The sequence below is a fragment of the Crocodylus porosus genome, unplaced genomic scaffold (assembly GCF_001723895.1).
Source record: "Crocodylus porosus isolate Cpor-Errol unplaced genomic scaffold, CroPor_comp1, whole genome shotgun sequence".
Classification (NCBI taxonomy): domain Eukaryota; kingdom Metazoa; phylum Chordata; order Crocodylia; family Crocodylidae; genus Crocodylus; species Crocodylus porosus.
The window spans coordinates 85,484,420-85,504,131 of record NW_017728906.1 but is presented as its reverse complement, the minus strand read 5'-3'; the positions used below and the strand labels follow the sequence as shown (position 1 = coordinate 85,504,131).

The following is a 19,712-nucleotide window of genomic DNA, read 5'->3' as shown; positions in this document are numbered from 1 at the left end:
GCAATAAGGGCATGCGGAGCCTGGCCAGCATCCAGAGTGTGGCTTTTTTCCGTTTTCATTATCTTTCATGTTTTTTTCCTAGTCCCTTCTCTTATTCTTTGTCTACCCCTCTCTCTGCACACAAGCTTTTTTAGATGCTTTAACAGTAAATGAGGCAGATACAAACGAGGCACAAATTCCTTACCACCAGAGCCATTCTGTGTTTCAGTGTGTTAACACATGTTCTTGCTCGTTTCAAAAGTTGCTCCAATAAAATTTTGTGTGCATCTGATAGCCTCCTCTGGTGACTTGATAGTTATCACTTTTAAATTCAGACCTTAAGACTGCAAAATCTGGAACAAGTAAAGTATGTACAAGCAGATCCCAAACCAGATTAATTTAGGTCTTAAAAATGTTTACTCTCATTCAAAAACATTCATAAAACTCTTCACCCACTTTTCAGCAGCTCTGGGAGTACACAGTATGTGTCAATAAACTGCATGACAAGCAGTCATGGCAGTTTACAAAGGTTATAGATACCCTAGGGAGTCATCAAAACTGTATCCATTTGCAGCCTTTTGAGCCACAAAACCCCCAGAAGACTATGGATATCCGATCTTTAATAAACTGATGTACAGAGCACAAAGTAGCAGAAAGGAGATGGATGGAATCCCTGTCCAGTAAATTTGTTTTTTAAATTGCAGAAGAGGTCCTGATTACCATCATTTTATTGGCCTCTCTGTATTGGAAAGTCTTGGTGAAGCTTCTTCATCCATAATTACCCTTTCTTTTCTTTTTGTTTTGTTTTTGTTTTGCGGGTATTGGAAATACTTTCTGCTCCAGTAGGTTAAGACTGACTATCAGGAAAAACTTTTTCACTCTTGTTAGAACAGTGAGGCAGTGGAATAGATGGCCTAGGGAAGTTGTGGAGTCACCATCATTGGAGAGGTTCAAGAAGACCATAACTTTGGTCAGGGTTAATCTAGGAGTAGCTATGGCTGTGCTATATTATGGGTATTTCCCACGCTTGTGGGCTTTGCTGGTTGCCACATAGGGCTGGGAAGGGATTTTTTTCTCCCTCCTGTTGCTACATGTCAGGAGATTTTTTTTTGCCTTCCTCAGAAGCATAGTGTGTTTAGCTGCAGCCAAGGCAGCGGATTTGATTGCGGTGTGCCAGGGCCATTGCTCTTGCTGGGACTAAAACCTGGAGGTGCCTGGTTAGAGTGTTTTACCCCTCTGATCTGAGTCAGACTGACTGCCACATTTGGGATCAGGAAGAAATTTTTCCCATGGTGACAGTGGTACAGACTTGGGGGTAGAGTTTACGTTCCTCTGTAGCAGAGGGTGTGGCCCTTTTCCTTGAATCTCTCAAGCATAATTTAACAATTCTTGCAGTCTCAGGACTATCGGCGATGTGTAGGGAGTGCACCTGGGTGCACGCGGACCCCCTGAGATTGACCATGCATCCCCTGAAATCTCCAGCTGTGAAACTGGAAGTGCCAGGCTTGGCGACCTCTCCCCTTCTTCCTGGTTGGCTATTGGCTGCTGGGGGACCCCACACCCCCATCAGTGATCTGGTGACCCCTCAGACTCGGGAGGCAGCAGTTGCCTATGCGCAGGACATTGACCACCTTGGTTCCCCTGCTCTACCTGTGGCAAGTTAGGTTGTTATGTCTTGTGATTGGGTCAGGTTTGACTGTATACTTTGTCTGATAGGTTAGGCAATAAATTTATATAGGATAGTTCAGGTAGGTATCCTGCTTCAAGCAGGATGTTGGACTAGATGGCCTGTGGAGGCTTCTTTCAGCCCTACTTTTCTATGATTCTGTAAGAGGATGCCAGAAAAATATCCAAGAATATAATTAAGGCATCTTTGGATATCTTCTAGCATGGGAAGAATTTTAGTGAGTCTTCTTGTATCATTACTTTCATTTCAGTTTGGTGACTAGAAACAGGCTTTGCCATGCCTGATTGGGCAAAAGAAATGGGAGCAAAATGAAACTCAGGAGAAATACCATAAAGATTTGGAGTGGAAATGGATTTACAGTTTCATGAACTTTGTCGAGGAGTGCAGCAGGAAACTTGTAACAGTCAACTTGAAAAAATATGCCCTTGGCCCAGGATAGGCAAGCCCTGACACATGTGCCAATTAGTGGCGCGTGGAGACATTTTTCTTCGGCACACCAGGAGGTGTGCTAAGGAAAATGTTAAAAAAAATGTTTTTAAGTTGCTGTTCTGGGCTCTTTGGAGGAGCCACAGCTCCCAGCACCATGGTAGGCACTGGGGGTGGGGTGAGGAGAGCACAGGCAGGGATACTGTCTGCCTCCTCTGCATATTATGGGGGAAGCATGTGGTTCTGGGGAACAGATAGCTCAGTAGCCTGTTGGTGTGGTGGTGCTGATTCAGCTTGCAAAGCACAGGAGAATTTAATGTTGCATATTATTCAGTTTATTTTGCTTTGTTAAATTATTTCATATTCAGTTTTTGCTCTCTCTGACCAGTTCATATTATTCAGTTTCTTTTGTTCTCTTAAATAATTTCTTATTCAGTTTTTCACTTTCTCTTAAACCGGTTTATATTTTTCAGTTTTTATGTCTTAAAACAGTTTGTATTCAGTTTATTTTGATCTCTGTACTTCACATCCCTAGAGTTGAACATTTCAGATTGCTCACTTTTTTGTGCATGTTTTTCTGCTCTCTGATTGCCTTCTTGGAAATACTTAAATACTTACCCAGATTTAGACACACTTCAAATAATCAGTTCTTTCTAACTTTCTACTTTTGTTTGCCTGTTTACATTGTTTGCTCTGCCTTTGGTTTGCATGAACTTCAGGAAGTTTTACAGTTAGAAGGCATAAAACTTCATATACTACCTTTGTATTTATTGTCACCAGGTTTAGAATTTTTAGAAAACTTAGTACTTACTGTAAAAAAAAAAAAAAAAAAAAAGGCAACATTTCTGATGATTAACTAGATTAATATGCAGTGTCCTGCCATATACCCTGGTTTTGTTTTTCTGCCATGCCAGCACTCTGGCACCTTACAAGGTAGACATTGCAGGTTTTTTGGCACTACAACCGAAAACATTTCTTACACCTGCTCTAGGCAGTTTTTGAACAAGCTCTATTACAATAACATATAGACTGTAACATCTTCAATGGGATGAACTGATTACTCTGATAGCTCAACTTTCCACCTCCCAGGGATGTAATATCCTCATTAATTAAAACAGACAGGGGGGTTGTGTAACACATTCTCTCACATACAATATGCACCTTTTCTCCATAAACCAGCTGCTTGAATTTGGATTGCATCTCATGCCAGCTCCCTCTGTGCTCTGTGCACAGTGAGCCCCGGGGCTGCCACAAGCTGCATGAGGCACACGGGGCTGGACTGGCCACATGCACTGCATACAGTACAGGCAGCCAGCACAGGGTGTGTGCCACAAATAGTGCCCTGCCAGACCAGTCCTACACATTGGCTCTGGCACAACCTGGTCTACAACTGGCCCCAGAACCAGTGTGTAGAGCCAGTCCAGCATGGGTGCTGCATGCAGTGTGCACAACAACCAACCTCCCTGTGCTGCTTGCAGCACCCATGCTACTGGGCCCAGCCTATGTGCTGCATGGAGCATGTGGGGCTGGAGCAGGTGTATGCTGCACACAGGATCAGTCTGAGACCCCAGTCTGGGGTCCAATCATAAGGCTCCATGGCCTGGGTCTGGTCCGTAGGCCATATGTTTGACACCCCTGCCTTATGAGAATGTCATGGGAGACGGCACAAAATGGTATATAGTATACTACATCCACTGCTTTCCACCATCTACAAAACCTGTCACCTTGTCAAAGCAGAAAAATAGTTTGGCTAAGCACAACTGGCTCTTAATCAATCCATGTTGGCTATTCCAGATCACCTCAGTTCGCTTGATGGATTGCTTCATGACATGCGCCAGTATCTTTTTGTGTATCACTATTACACTGACTGCTCTGCAATTCCTTGGATCCTCCTCAATTTTTTTTAAAGATGGGCACAATAGTTGCCCTTTCCCAGTCCTCTGGAACTTCACCTGACCTCCCTGATTCCTCACAGATAATAGTCAATGGCTCTGTAAATACCTCACCCAATTCCATGCATACTCTAAGACAGGGGTTGTCAACCGGGGGTACTTGGACTGGTCCTAGGGAGTATGCACGGGTGGGTGGAGACAGAGTACTGCTGCCTACCAGGATCAGGGCCGGGGTGGGGTGAGGGCAGTGGCACCCCTCTGCAGGGCAGGGGAGCTTGCATGTGGTGGCCACCATTACCACACACCAGCCTGATAAGCTTCCCCGCCCTGCCGTGGCCCTGCTCATGGGAGGTGGCAGTGCTCTTTCCCTGCCTGCCCACGTGCCATTCCATCCTCTTAGCATCTGACCGTGTGCTCCCCCCCATAGTGTCCAGCCATGCGCCACCCCCACCCCCTGCTTGGCATCTAGCTGCTGCGGGTACTTAGATTAAAAAAGGTTGAAAACCCCTGCTCTAGGCCAGTGGTCTCCAACCTTTTTATGGTGAAGATCACTTTTTGTAAGTAAAGGGCAACCCAGGATCTACCTCCCCCATGGTGCTTAATTTAAACTCTGGTTGTGGCCTATCCCCAAGCAAGTGGTATATTGTGTTCCACAGAACCCCACCCAGCTCCTTGCTGGCAGTGAGTGCGCATGTGCTTTGTGGCTGATGGTGGGGAAGGGGCTGGGGCTGTGCTGCCCTCGGCCCCTTCTCTGCTGTTGGCCTCAAGGTACATGTACACCCACTGCCCGCAAGGAGCCAGGATGGAGTTCTGTGGAGACCAGTGCAGCTGCCTGCCACCAGCCTGGGCCTGGGCAAGCCCCTGCCTCTGGCCATGGAGCCTGGACTGCTCACCTGGGCAGCAGGAAACCTGCGAAAAGCTGCATTGGGCTCTTCCAAGCAGCTGAGCTGCCTTCTCATTCCCTTCCCCCCACCTTCCTGTCTCTCATCCTTTGACTACAGCTATTTTCATTCCCCTTTCCCCACCACCTGTCTCTCACCTACTGACCACCCCAATTTACATTTTAACTGACTGGCTTTCTTGCGCATGTACTGGCCTCTGGCTGCTTTACTACTTCATCCAGGAAGAGTACAGACCATCTGCAGACACTTCCTCAGCCTGACAAAGGGTGTTTGTGCCCGAAAGCTTGCTAAGAAGAATTTTTTTCAACCATTTGAGTTGGTCTAATAAAAGATATCGGATTTACCCAAAGAATCTAGTCTGTTCACTGATTAGCAGAACTGATCTATGGTGGTACTTTCTCTCCTTTCTTTGCACCAGGATAGCCTACTTTTGCATCACTAATATCAGAAGCATATGTAGGGGTGGGTGAATGGGGCACCTGCCCCAGGTGCTAAGTTAGGAGGGGTGGAAGAATTGCCTTCTCACCGCCATGGGCTCTATCCAGGCAGCACTGCTATGCCCGTACACCCCTCCACCCTATCAGAAATCATGCCCCCACTCTCAGAAGCCTTGCCTCCCACCCTCATCCTTGCACCTGTGTTCCCTATCCACACCTCCAGTCTCAAAACTTGCCTTTCCCCTACCCCTGCCTCACAGATTTTGCATGCTACCTTACTCTCCACTCTCCTACGTGGTTTGCCCCAAGCACCAACTTGGCTTGCTACGTCACTGCCGAATATTGTTCCTAAGGTACAGTTGGGTGTCCTGGATTTTGTTTTGCCTTAAACTTCTCTGTTGTGGAATCCTGACCACTGTTTTGCTGAGTTTGTAAAAATCTTGTTTTGTGAAATCCCACCGTCCTTCGTTTGTTCTCCTTTCTTCCTTCAGAATCTTGAACTCTTATTATTTCATGGTGACGATCACCCATGTAGACTTCCACCTTTAGGCTTTCCACCTTTCACTTTTTCGATTCATTCCTCCCTATCCATAAGTAACAATTTATGTATAGATCTGATTCTCATTTCACTTGTACTAAACTAAAAATGATCTTGCCAATTCCTAATACAAACAAAAAGGCTATCGTTAGAAAGAACTCGTCATGCTTTCTTTACTATTTCATGTTTTTTGTATGACAAAAAAATCTTTTTCTTTAACACTGAACTTTACTGAACTTATGTATTATTTAAATAGACCAGGGACAGGGTTTATAGTAGCTTGATTGCAGTTTTTTATTTGTTTTAAATTTCTCTTCATTCATGTTCATTGTGTATATGGCTGTATGTTATTCCATATACATACACAATTCAGCTTAAACTTAACACTGAGCCATGATGGTACATCTGTAATTTTATCTAGCTATGTAGCTATGAGAAATAAATCTAAGGTAAGGTAGTATGTATACAAAACCAAACTCCACGAATGTCCATTGAGTGGCTGAGGAAGAAGTGGGTTTCTATGCAAATATAAAATGTAATGACTTGCAGTGTCATATGTTCATTGTTTGTTTCTCATTGTAACCATTTTATGTTTTCCGTAATAAAATAAATACTGATTTAACATGCACAGAAAAATTGTTACACAAGATTCCTTTTAAGCTAAGTGAAACATAACATGATAAAATTTACATCATTTTCTTGATTAACCTTGATGAACCTTCAGTCATTATCCATTATAGTAACAGTAAATTGGAAATGTTTCTTTGTTAATAAAACATGTGTAGACATTTTCATGAGTCATAGAATTGATGGTTGCTAACAACTGACATTCATAATGGAATACTGTACTTTGTCTTTCCTTGAAAGTACAATATTACATAAAAGTGCAATTATGCCTCCTGTGCTTTATGGTAATGAGTGTTGTATTTTGATATTTTTATGAATTTTATTCTAGAATTAAATGCCTAGAGATAACCACACGTTTTTACAAATTTGTACATTTCAGGGACATTACATATATGCAAATAGGTTCTTAACATACCCAAATATGATTTAAGTGCAATTTAGCCACTGGAATTCTAAAGAACAATTCAAATTGTTCATAAGCTAAATAGCCAAATAGTCAGTGCCTAAAATCACTACGTACCTTCATTTTGAACTGCTAGTTTCCCTCAACATCTACACTAGGGCTGCTATCCATGCTCAGAAGTCATTCAGAAAGGACAAAGAGGTGCAGACAGAAGAGCAGCTCTCTGTTGTAATTCATGCCACTTTACAGGAAGTGCCATGAGTTACAATGATCTCCCAGACCCAACAGAAGTTTGCTGTTGCATTTGGGAGGATTGGGGAATTCAGCTGCTGTTTAGAGCAGCTGTGAGCCTGCAGGGTTTGGGGCCTCTCCCTACTTTGAGCCTTGGCATTGTTTTCAGAATGGGAGGGGGTAAAGGGAGTGGAGGGAGCTCACTCTGGGGGTTCTTTAGGTGGGGTGTTTGGATTGGAGCTCCCTCCATCTTGTGGGGAGAGGGGCTCCAATACACCTGCTCCACCCTCCAACACTCCTAGACTGAGCTCTCTCTGCTCCCTTTCCCCCCTCCCATTCTGAAACCAGTGCTGGGGCTCAGGGGCAGTGCAGACACAAGTTGATGAAGGTGTTCCATTTTGGAGCATCTTCATCTGAAGATTTTCACGAGATTGGGCCCTTTTAAAGGGGCTGCTACTGTAGGCTGGGGCTGGGGATGGCACCAGGGTCTTCTTTGCAGGGGGGTTGGGCAAGAGCTATGCTGGGGTTGGGTGGTGGCAGTGCTGGGAGTGGAGACTACAGGGTGGTTATGGCAAATTCTGGGGTGGCCACAGCTCACCCTATAGCCCCTCTACCCCAGTGCTGCTGCTGCCCAGCCTAAGCACAGCCCTGGCCCAGCCTCCTCACTGGGAAGAGCCTCAGCCCACAGTGGCAGCCTACCTTCACCCTATACACTAATCTGGTGGGCACACTCTCCCCATGGCTCCCCTAGGCATGCACATAGAGGCAGGATGTGCCAACTACCTCCCCACGGCCCCCAGATAAGCCTCTTGCAGCTCTGTCCTGTCTTCAACCCTGGCTGAGAGTGCCTGTCCCAGGCCCAGCTCCACTCACCGCAGGGGCCTCGCTCGCCCCCCCCCCAACCCTTTGCTCCCCCATGCCTCTTCCCCCCCAAAAAGACTTACTACCCAACCCTGCTCTCCAAGCTGTTGGGCTGCATATTGCCAATTGGATTGGTATTGGCTGATATGACTTGTTAATAATCAGCCATCGGTACTGACCCAAAAAATCTTTATCTGTGCACCCCTAGTGTAAACCTTGTTGCAATTCAGAATGTGCACAGAAGCACCTAAACTCCACCTCTGCTCCTGAACAGCCACCCTCTGTTAGGTATGGTGGAACAAACCTAGAGTTAATAGTATCGGACTTGTCTCAAAGACTAGGGACGGAGATTACACGTAAACCTGTTTAAGTTATCAGAAACTGGTTTAAACCTGTAACAGAACAGATGTCCAGTGAACATAAACCAGTTTGAGATAAACCTGGTTGAATGTAGTATCAGTCTTAACTGGTTTGGTTCAAATTGGTTTATGGAATGTTGTCATAGGGCACTAAAGTGCCTGTTCCTTTAAGAGCAGAAACTGCCTAGGGAGAGGGCCCTAGGAGCCAGGTAGAAATCCCCACAGGTGTAGGTTACTATGGCAGCAGGCTAACAAGGGAATTAGCCTGCATTTGGTCAGCTGACCAGAAGAAGGCAGGGCTCTGGGCGCACATAAACCCCAGGTCTGAGGCCAACAGGGGTTAGTTCTCTGGCAGCAGTCAGGGGAAGGAGCCTCCAGGGAAGAATTGCCCAGAGACGCTGGTGGCTGCCTGATACGCTGCCTATAGGCCTAGTGGAGCTCCAGGAGCTCACCAGGTACCCTGGGCAACAAGGCACTTAAGGCCTGGGTGGAAGTTTAACTCTTTTAAAGGGACATGGTGCACCCTGAACTGGTTGTATTATGTTATGGCCCAGGGGCTCATATTTTGGTTGTTGTTTATAAACCAGCGGACCAGACTGAGGCTACTGGGGAAGGAGGAGGCCTCATTGGGGCCCATTACAGTGTGGAGACCTCAGCGCCAGGAGACATGGTGACAAAGGGGGTGAGCAGACCCCAGTACTAGGGGGCATAGCAATGAGAACAGAGCCCGGTGCCAGGGGATACACAGATGACAGGGCTGTGGCGAGCCCAGCGATGACAGGAGGCTGAGCTAGACTAAGGCCTCAGAGGGACAACATTTGAATGTCACTTGCAAGGCTTGGGGTGTGGTAAAGGGGCAGTTTTGGAGCCACACATCTAGCCCATAAGGCTGAGGGTATCTCATGAGGCATCCATTTTGAGCAGGACCCAAAAGGGGTCCAAGAAACCACTGGGTTAAGCAGGGTCCATCAGGACTGTGTCCAAATGTAAACTTGAGGACAGTCTCCCTATTTATTATAATTACAGCAAGACGTGGCAGGAAAGGAAAAGGGTGCCAGTTGGGCAAGATTGGCACAGTCACGGAGCCCTAGGGCCATCCCCGGGGACCCCACACTATGAGAAATGTCTATCCTAGACCCCTTGCTGGTTTAAGTTACACTAGACACCCCCAGCATTCTGGCATGCTTTCTGGGCTGGGAGGGGATCTTCTCCAAAGCAGAGCTGGCTCCTCCCCTCTGCTCCCTGGCTGCTGCTGTAGCAGAGACTTGCAGGCTTCTCCCCCTGCCTGTCCCTCACCACTCCCTGCTAAGCAGGAATTCCCCCCTCCCCTCTGCCATGCTGAGAGGTGTTTGTGTATTAGCTAGCAGACCACAAGCTGGCTCCAGTCCTTGCTGTGACAAAGGCAGAATCAACAGGTAATGCTCCTCTATTGTTTTCTTAATGGGGTAATAAACACTGTTGTCAATTCCCTGCTAAGCTAATCAGAGCATCCTGCCAGGGCTTGGCCATGCCCCTCCCTCCGCTCAGTACTGTGGAGAGGAAGGGAGGCCTTCTCTAGCAGCTCCCTCCCCCCAGCTTCATTCATTTCTGGAACAAAAAGGGAATGTCTATCCACCTCCAAGTCGGTTCAGATTTTGCAGGTTAGATTGAATCAATTCAGGCTCAGGGTTTTTGAACATCTTTTCCTAGCCAAAAACATTGAAGATGATAGTGGCACTGTAAGTCACCTGACTGAGGATAGGTACCTTTCTTCTGTAGACTTGGAACAATTTTGCATCCAGCATTAAATTCATCTCAAAGATGTCATGGGTGTTGCCCACCTTCTGTGAAATAGTCCAGTAGTAGAAGAACTTGCTCAGGAAGTAGGAAGACTCAGTTTCTGGTCCTCATCCTGAGGAAAAATGAACCCACATCTTCCACCTCCTTGGAAGTATCCTAACCATCAGGCTATAGCATAGATTACATGGAGGCACCCTTCACACCTTCTGATGGAGTAGGGCCATGAAGCTGCAGCAAGTGAGTCATATGGATCAGATAGCAAGCAAGCAAGCAAGACGTTACATGCTCCTGCTGAAGTCAGTCTCCTGGGAGGGGGGTGACCTGGCTGATGGTCCCTGGTCCCAGGACCGTGTGTGCATCTGACATTAGGAAGTCATTGATTAGAAAATAGAAATCCTCTTGAGCAGGAAATGGAGCACACCTCTGAAGACTTTTTTTAGTCATTCTTCTGCCATGGTTACTTCCTTTTTCAACCAGTGGGCATGTCTACACATGACCCTGATGCTACATCACTGTAGTGATGAGCTATATTGTCATAGCTCATTGCTACAGCGATATAACATCTTGTGTAGATGCATACAAGGATTAGCTGTGTAAACTAGAGAATATTCTCACATTTCTTGGACCATCACAGCTGTAACAGGCCTCCTATTAATTTAAACTGAATAATTCATACATGTTAGCACTTGTGAAGTTGGCTAGAAAAGAACTTCTCATTTCTTCCTGATCTTCAATAACATTTTTCTTATGGGGAAAATAAAAAGCCCAGACTATAAAACTACTATGTTCAACCCAACTATTTTTCCTAGTTCATTTTATGTCTTTATTTTCTTCCTTTAATTATTTTATTTCATAGGGAAGAAAGGATATAGGACCAAAATATAAAATTTTCCAATTGCTAATCAGATTATAATGTTACTCAAAACAACTATATATTGTTAATTTTTTTAATGTGATGTTTGATTGAAAACACACCAGGCCAAATTCACTGTTGATATAAGTTATAAATGGTAAATTTTCCAGCCATAAGTATTTCAACAGCATATTGTCAGGGCAATGCTCCAGATTTCCTGTCAACTTTACATCTTTATATTTAGCAATTTGGTTTAAGTTACTGCTAGAACTCCCTTTGTTTTATTAATTCTAGGATTTTAAACATCCAAACACCTACATCAGAACACTTAATGGCTAAATGTGACCAATGCTATAATAACTATGTAGGGTTGCCCATCCCATGTAAATTGCTGAATTTGTGTATTTGTGTTTATACATATTTAACATAGCTTTGGCAGGCTCTATAATGTGATGAGGTTATTCTTCTTGTAATAAAACGCTTTGGAATTAATGGTTGAATGCATCTTGTTAGAAATAATTTGAAGCTATATTGGCAAAGCAAATATGGCTTGCTTTACCACTGTCAGGTCCATAAGTGGTGCCCTTAAATGAGCATATGTCCAGTTTACTGAGGTCTTTTAACTGTGCCAATATTTGGAGGGTTGTTGGACTAACTTGGCCACTGCTAAATCCAGACTTTCAAAATTAGTCAGTGTAGTTGAGCAAAAATCCTTTGACTGAACAAAATTCACCATTTATTAATTTTGGTTCTCTCTATGCATAAAACTGCAATTGACTACAGAAATAGCTACTTGATTGTACTGTTACCCTGTATGCACACTCAAAGAGCCTGTCTTGTGCACTCAAATGCAGGTTTTACACATATGGCATATGTGCATTAATTTTGTGGATGCAATTTAGGTGCTTCTAAAAATATGGCTCCTAGTTCCAATCTTAGAATTTTCAGGAATGTAATTAAAGCAATCCCGCACTTTTAAATTGACATCTGCCCCTGAATACCCTGTACCACAAGGCTTTGCATGATCATATTCATGTTTGCATGGTAGTGTTTCATGGTTAATACAAATCATAAACAGGCTATAAAAGCTGAAGCATCAATGAATCCTGGTTTTAAAATTGCTTGGAGCTAAAGTTTTAAAACTGATACTGCAAAGTGAAAAATGAAATTTAACCAGGCATTTTGGTGAAGGAAAAGTAATTTATTGGATGTAAGATGAAAAGCTGTGAGAGTAAACATCAATCTCATCTTAGACACATGTCATTGATTGATGTTTGCTCTGTGCTGCTGCCTGGAGGTAAACTCTTTGAAATAGCAAAGTAAGTACTTTATCTGTCTGTGGATAGGAGCACAGTTTGTTAAGTTACTGCTTTTTTGAGCCCCTTCTACATCTTTATGTTCAATCAAAGAGAAAACAGTAAATCAGTGTAATTGCTTTCCCCCCATGGCATCTCTGTTTGTAAATGGGGAAAATACTGTAAAAATCCTCAAATTAACTTCTGCTGTTTTAAACTAGATTAAAAGTCTTAAAATGTTACTTGTAGTCCAGCATTGCATTTAATTGATTATGTCACTTATTCATCAAAGGCTGACTCTTCCTTCTAATTGAACCAATGGTTTAAATTTCATTAGGGAAAGCATTTAACCCTCAGAAATGTAAAGCTGTCATCTCTAAGAGCTCACCATAATCCATTAGCAGTCAGGTTTTGAAATAGTCATCATTTTTATTTAGCTGAAAATGGAACTGTTATCAATAAATTGGCCAACAAAGAACATGGGCATAATCAATGAAATGGAAAGCAAAACAAACGTGTAATGGTAGCACTGTTGTGCTACTTGGCAATTCAGCAAGCAAAATAGTCTGTTGTATTATAATTAAATTGTCAGCATTAAAATGGTTTCTAAAAATACTCTGTTGCCTTAAAAAGTTTCTGGAGGGCCAATCTTTCTATGATTCAACATAGGGTACATATAACGTAAGACTATGCAAAGCTTTGGTTTCTGATTCGATTCGGCGGAGATTTGGCCCGATTTGGTGGCTGAATCTCCGAATCTGAATCAAATCAGAGGATCCTTTAATCTCTCTGAATCAAATTAGAAACCTCTGAATAGATTCAGAGAGTTTCAGAAAGATTCAGCAATTTGGACGTAGATGCAGCTTTAAATGCTTTTTCTACCTACCTCTAGGTACCAGCGCAGCTTGTGAGTGCTGTGATGCTGGGGCACATGGAGTGTCCCACAGAAGTGTGTGGGTCTCCGCAGCGCGCCAGCAGACCCAGAAGTGGACCAGAAGCACTTCTGGTCCATTTCTGGGTCTGCCAGGGGCATGCAGAGCCCCCCACCCCCGCATCCCCCTGGCTTGGCAGAGTAGCCCCTGACAGGCTTTTCCTCAGCTCCCCACTCAAGCAGAGGTGGGTGTGTGGCCACAAGCCAGGCCTGGTTGGCATGCAGAGGCGAAAGGTGGGGAGCGGGGTTTAAAGCCCATCCCTGACTCACACGGGACCCCAACCATAGTCTGTTTGGGAGGGGCAGAACAGCCCCTGACAGGCTTTTCACCACTTTCTGCTTCAGTGGAGGAGGTGGAAGGCATGGCCACATCCCAGCCTGGGTAGGCACATTGAGGTGGAGGGAAGGCAGGAGGATTTAAACTCCCAGCCCCGCCCACACAGTACTCTAAGTTGGTCTGCTTGGAAGGGACTGAACAATCCCTGACAGGCTTGTCCCCACTTGATGCTCGAGCAGAGGGGGTCGTGGGTTGTGGCCAGACACCATCGGAGATTGGGATGCTGAGGTGGAGGGGAAGGATTGAGTTTCAACCCTCTCCCCTGCCCACATGGGACCCCAGCAGGGCATTGCATAATCTGACCATAAATCCTTTAAATTTTTAATTATCAGGTCATTTTATTCTTAGTACTGTAGTGCAGCCTAGGAGAAACAGTGACCAGAACAGCCTCTAAATCAGATCTCAGTTCCTGTTTTTTCATAGAGTTTGATTACCCAGATAAGTTTGCTAGCCTTTATTCTGAAAGCCCAACTCAAGGACATCACAGAATCATAGAAATTTAAAGTTGGAAGAGACCTCAGGAGGGCATCGAGTCCCAACCCCCTGCTCAAAGGACCATCTCCAACTAGATTGTTTCAGCCAGAGCTTTCTTGAGCTAGGCCTTAAAAACCTTGAAGGATGGAGATTCTACCACCTCTCTAGGTAACCCATTCCAGTGCTTCAGCACCTTCCTAGTGATAGAGTTTTTCCTAATATCCAACGTAAACGTCCCTTGCTGCAACCTGAGACCATTGCTTCTTGTTCTGTCATGTGCCACCACTGAGAACAGTCCAGCTGCATCCTCTTTGGAATCACCCTTCAGGTAGTTAAATACTGTTATATCCCCCTCATTCTTTTCTTCTGCATACTAAATAAGCCCAGTTCCCCCAGCATCTCCTCAGAAGTCATGTACCCCAGCCCAGAACCATTTCTATTGCTCTCTGATGGACCTACTTATTTATGTTGACTTAGTTAAGTTGCCTTATTTTAAGTCCACTTAGTGGCGATGCATAGGGGGTGCATGCACACCCCCTGAGAGTGCCAGTGCACCTCCTGACCAGCCGCGCTCGCCACTTAGGTGATGGGCAGGTGGGCAGGTGGGAGCACCAATGCCCCCGCCCCCAGCAAGTGCTGGTCAATCGCTACAGCCACTCCTGGAAGCAGCTGCAGTGATTGGCCACAGCAATTGGCTGTCATGGGATTGGCCGAAGGGGAAGCTCACCCCCCACCCCAGTTGGCCGGGATCAGCCACGGTGGACCCTCCCCCATCAGTGGGACTGGTTGTGGAGGAGGGGGGCATGTGCCCCCCTGACTAAGGCAGCACCAGTCGCCCATGTTGACTGAGATGTGCGTGTGCAGCCAATAATACTAACCGTTATTTAAATATAACATTAATTCATTCAAACAATTGGGCCTGGTTACTCACACTTTGACTGATATCTTCTAAGAATGAATTTATAATGGTATTGCATTTTTAAAAATAATCATGCATGGTCTGTGAAATATTTAAAGGCACTCTTTCAGAGTTTGATCTTATTCTATAAGATGGAATTAATTGATATGAGAAGATCTGCAGCAGTCTGCAATTTGGTTGTCCAGTCTTGCCTAATTACCTGAACATTTTGACTCTTGCTTTGAAAGCTACGTCAATATATTGTTGAGAACCTTTATGGGAGCATTTTCGTGATATGTGCAAATCTGTGCCATACAGTTCAGACTCCTGGGATATGAATACAGTATAAACACCTACGAAAGTAGATGCACATTTTGGGTTGCTTTCAAATTACAAAATGACAAAAGGAACTATTAAAAAGACTCAATTTCCATTAACTAAAGTGTTTGCAATAAATAAAAGTGTGTCAGTTGGCAGCATTCTCTTTGAACCAAAATAAATACATTTTGTGACATACACTCAAGGAAATGTGATTCCTTTAACGTTCATGCAAATAAGAAGCAATCTTATGAACGCTGGAGATTTTGCCATCTGCTATTAACAAAGAAACACAACACTCAGCTTGCAGCTCTTACTAAGTTACTGTTTATAAATGGTGTGTTAGGCATAGCAACACTCTTTTGTTGTTGCCATAATCATTCTAAATTGTTGCAAGTAATGAATGCCAGTCAATACCCAATTTAGGATGGGCGTCAAGGATCTGGAAGTCCTGTGTTTAGATTCATTTTTCCATCAAATAAGAGAGAGAAGAGAGTGTTGTGTTCCATTTCAGAAATGAATCATATTGGTGATTTAAAAAAAATGTCTGAGTGGCAAAGAGAATACTTGTTTGCTTTTCAGAAACTGGGTAGGGACCAAAATTATAACTAATTCAGAAGGAGACACCTATAGGAACAACTGGTAACAGAGTAGATGCCAACTAGAAAGCTTCTCAAAGAGGTTTGGGGTTTTAAACTGGGAAAAAAGTAGTTTGCAAAGGAAATATAATGAGGTCCCTACCATTCTGAGTTAACACGTGTAGCAACTTCTATCTGATTAGCAAAGAACTAACTTTAGTAGACGTATTATAAAAATGCTTACCTTACTAGGGTATTACAGAGAGTGTAACATAATTGACAAGAGCAGTTGTACATCTATCATGGGTGCAATACTTATTTTATAATTTCACCCATAATCTTCTGTACGAGGCAAGCCCCACTGAAATAGTCACGTTGTGATCAACTCTTTTCTGTTGGTGCCCATAGTTCTATTCCAAGATTATCCCTTTAGTATATTCCAAAAAACATGGATTGGTTTTAAGTATATCTATCACTTATGAAAAATGAAAAATTGATAAAAAGTACTTTATGCAAAAAAAGAAGGTATATCTTAGGTAGCTGCTTTTCACACTTTCTTGACGCTACTATGAGTTAATTTCATTTTACAGAGGTTATTTCTTTAAATCAGAGCACTGTTAAATCTCAATGTTCTGGTATCCATATCTGTCCCCTATCCAAATGTATCAAAGATGTCAGCTGGGAAACTGTTGAACACCTGTCCATTAGGAATGAGGCTGTAACATTTATCTCATATTACATGGGTCCACAAACAGACATTGGATTTGAGCATCCTTCCGTCTCTTCTAAGAAATTATTTTAAAATAATAAGTGTCTAGATATCCTGGATGTTTTCAGTGCACCCAAATCTTAAATTAAAATTAAATAGCCTTAGGCATTTTAATAGTCTTGCTTGAGGCATATTAAGTAAAGTCACTTGGACAGCTGATTTAGAGTGTATTTTGCCTAACTGGACAGCTAGTTAGAAAGACATTTTATTACTGTCCAGTACACTTACATGATGCTAACATATTTTCTGTTTTACAAAACTACAGCACAGGAAAGAAAAGCATTAACTGGTTAAGCAAAATATGACAACATCCATTTTCTCAAATTATTTTTAAACAGTTTGCAAATCTGCTTGGGCTTTTAGGTTTAATTTGTGATGCAAATAAAACTCATGACACTGAAATATGCAAATCTATATATATTGTTCTGAGGCAATATGAATATAAGGTTCCCCAAGTCTTAGGCATCATTCTTTAAAATAACTTCGTAGAAAAAAAAAATGTTTGATTTTGGTCTTGCCATGGTGAAGCCCGATGCTATTTATTTCCAAAAAAGAACACAGTTGTACAATGCAATGTTATCTTTCACTCTTCAGATGTCCCTTCTCAAATCTCACCAATATTAATTTACTTCGACTTTGAAGTTGTGACGGTGTCAAATCAGAAGGAGAAATTGATTCACTAGTAGTTTCATGACTTGGCTGATTAACAGAGATTGGAAGGAGCATAACTGAGAAACTACTGCAGCATGAAGTTTTAACTGCTCTTCAGAGGGCTGGTTAATGAAAGAATCACTACAGAAACGTTCATGTAAAAAGGAGCATTTTCATATAACACATGGAGGATATGTCATCAATGGAAATACGTTCATAATTTCTATTTACCCATAGGTGTAATTACCATATGTTTTAAGAGTACTTTCAGATTTCTGTCAAAGTTGCTTAGATATTTCCTCTGTCACATTTCAGGCAGAGAATTTCAGTACAGATTAGATCCTGCTCTATGATTTTCCCCCCTCCTTTCTTAAGAATTTAATTATCTGTTCTCATTGTGAAGAAAGCACTGGCATTCCCAAAGACCTGAGATTTCAATGCCTGATTGAACTGGCATTAATCTGATTCATGTTCTTGTTATCTTTGCCATCTGTCTGTGAACCAGTTCTTCACTTAGATTAAGTTTAGTTAATATATTGCCCTTTAATTTAAAAAAATCTTACTCTTTCTTTTGATGCAGTGTCTATGAACCAGACAGAAATGTGCTGCGGAGGAAAGAATGGGAAAGGAGAAATCAGGAAACACAGCAGGAAGATGGCACGTTTAACACAAGTTACTCCCTCTTCAGTGAACCATACAAGGTAGATGTTTCCCAGTTGTCCTGTTATTTATTTATTTATTTATTGTGTATTAAAAAACAGATTGTAGAAGATCCTGGCTGGGCTTCCGTAGACTCCCATAAGGGTTGGCCTCACAAAACCTGTACTTAATGTTTGTGATTCATTGAGAAGTAGATACTTTTATGTTGGTTTCTTATAACATTCAGTATTATACTAAAATTAAATAAACTAGTAATATCTTTGTTAGAAGTTGCATTAAGTCTAAAGAAGTGAAGGTGATGGGGTATACTGAAATGCTTAGGAAAAATAACTGTTAGAATTAAGTCATGCAGCCCATTAAATGTCATGCTCTTGACTTAGTTGTTTATTGTTTAGACCGAGGATAGATATGGCTTATTTTTATTGGCTTTGATACCACAAAATGTTCCTAAAGATGTACTCCACCAGGATTTTATTTCTGTGGCCTCAGCTCCCTAGCAGAAGCAAAAAGAGCCTTTTCTTCCTCAAACTCATGTACTATTCTGGTTAGGCAATGGTAGCATCATAGAGGACTAGCCTCTCCTCAACAATGGGAATACTTGACCATCATAACTACAGGCAGTTTTTCCTTCTGAGCAAGGTCAGTGAAGGAGCTGCACCTCTCCAGTGACTCCTCCAGTTTTATCTTGAAAGATTGTAGGATATCTACTAGGTCCCTGCCTTTCCAGGCAGGCCTGAGTTATTTCAATTTCTTTCTTGTTGGGAGCTTTACCTCATTTCTTGTATATTTATTCTGGATGGCTAGGGTTCTTTGTTGCCTAATTTTTGCTATTTCATTAGTTGCCTTGCCACTTCAGTGTTTCAGTAAGTCAGGGCTGAACGGCAGCTTTTAATTCTTCACTGTTTGTACTCTTTCCAAAATGTCTGTTTCCTAAAAGGGGAAGAAAGAGTGGTGGTCTCAAATCATGGCAGAACAGCGCTGGTAGCAATGCAACAATGTATCCACAACTTTGTCTGCCTTGAAGTTGCCCACCAGCTGTGCAGATTTTAGATTTGCTGCGGATATTATCTTAGCCACTTAAAAAATAGGAGAGACATCTTCAAGTCTTCCTCAAGGCACTGCAGTGGGGCAGCTGCTAGTGGGCTGTGGCTGCTGAGTTGTCCTTTGTGTGGCAGTATTGCTGTGTGCGCCTCCTGCCTGGCCATCTGGGCAGCTATTGCCCGGAAGATGTTCGCAATGTGGGGCCCTACTTTGATCTGTCAAAGCATGTCCTCCTAGCCCCAGCTGGCCAGGAGGTCAGCCACCTCCAGCTGGGTCCAAGGTGCCAGCTCTGAGCACACTCCTCTGTCTGGGTCCTGCCACTTGCCTCCCTAGCAAGAATTCTGGTGTTCCCTATTTGAAAACTGAAAAATCCCTGATAAAAAAAATCCCTAAGTCACTCTCTAAAATACCCTGAAATCCATGTTCCTCCACAATTAAAAGAAAGACCACTATATATAGAGAGAGAGCGAGAGAGAGACAGACAGAAACAGAGAGACTGAGACAACAATCATTTGGGCAATGTTTTACTTATATATCTACAGTGTTAAAGCAATTTGGAAGCCTACTTGTATCATCATAATAAAATGAATTCTAAATGACTATATGTCTTGCTGGGCCGCTGCCCCTGCAACAGGAGCCACATGGTCTCCGCAGGGGCTGCCACCCCCTGCAGGGCCCACATGCCCCACCACTGCTTGCTCCCCCAGATTGCTGCCCCACCTAGCCCCACCCCCGGCTTGCATCTCCCAGCTCCCTGATGCCTGCCCCATCCCCTGCCCACTCCCT

The 19,712-nt window shown here is 43.3% G+C and overlaps 1 protein-coding gene across 1 annotated transcript in view; it reads left to right on the top strand.

Annotated features, from left to right (window-relative positions):
- The window catches only part of AFF3 (AF4/FMR2 family member 3), a 590,786-nt gene that overhangs the window by 65,813 nt on the left and 505,261 nt on the right, over nt 1–19,712 (top strand). Inside the window, exon 2 of the mRNA XM_019529497.1 lies at nt 17,806–17,926. Within this exon, the coding sequence (XP_019385042.1) occupies nt 17,806–17,926 (121 nt within the window). The remainder of the gene's footprint in view (nt 1–17,805; nt 17,927–19,712) is intronic.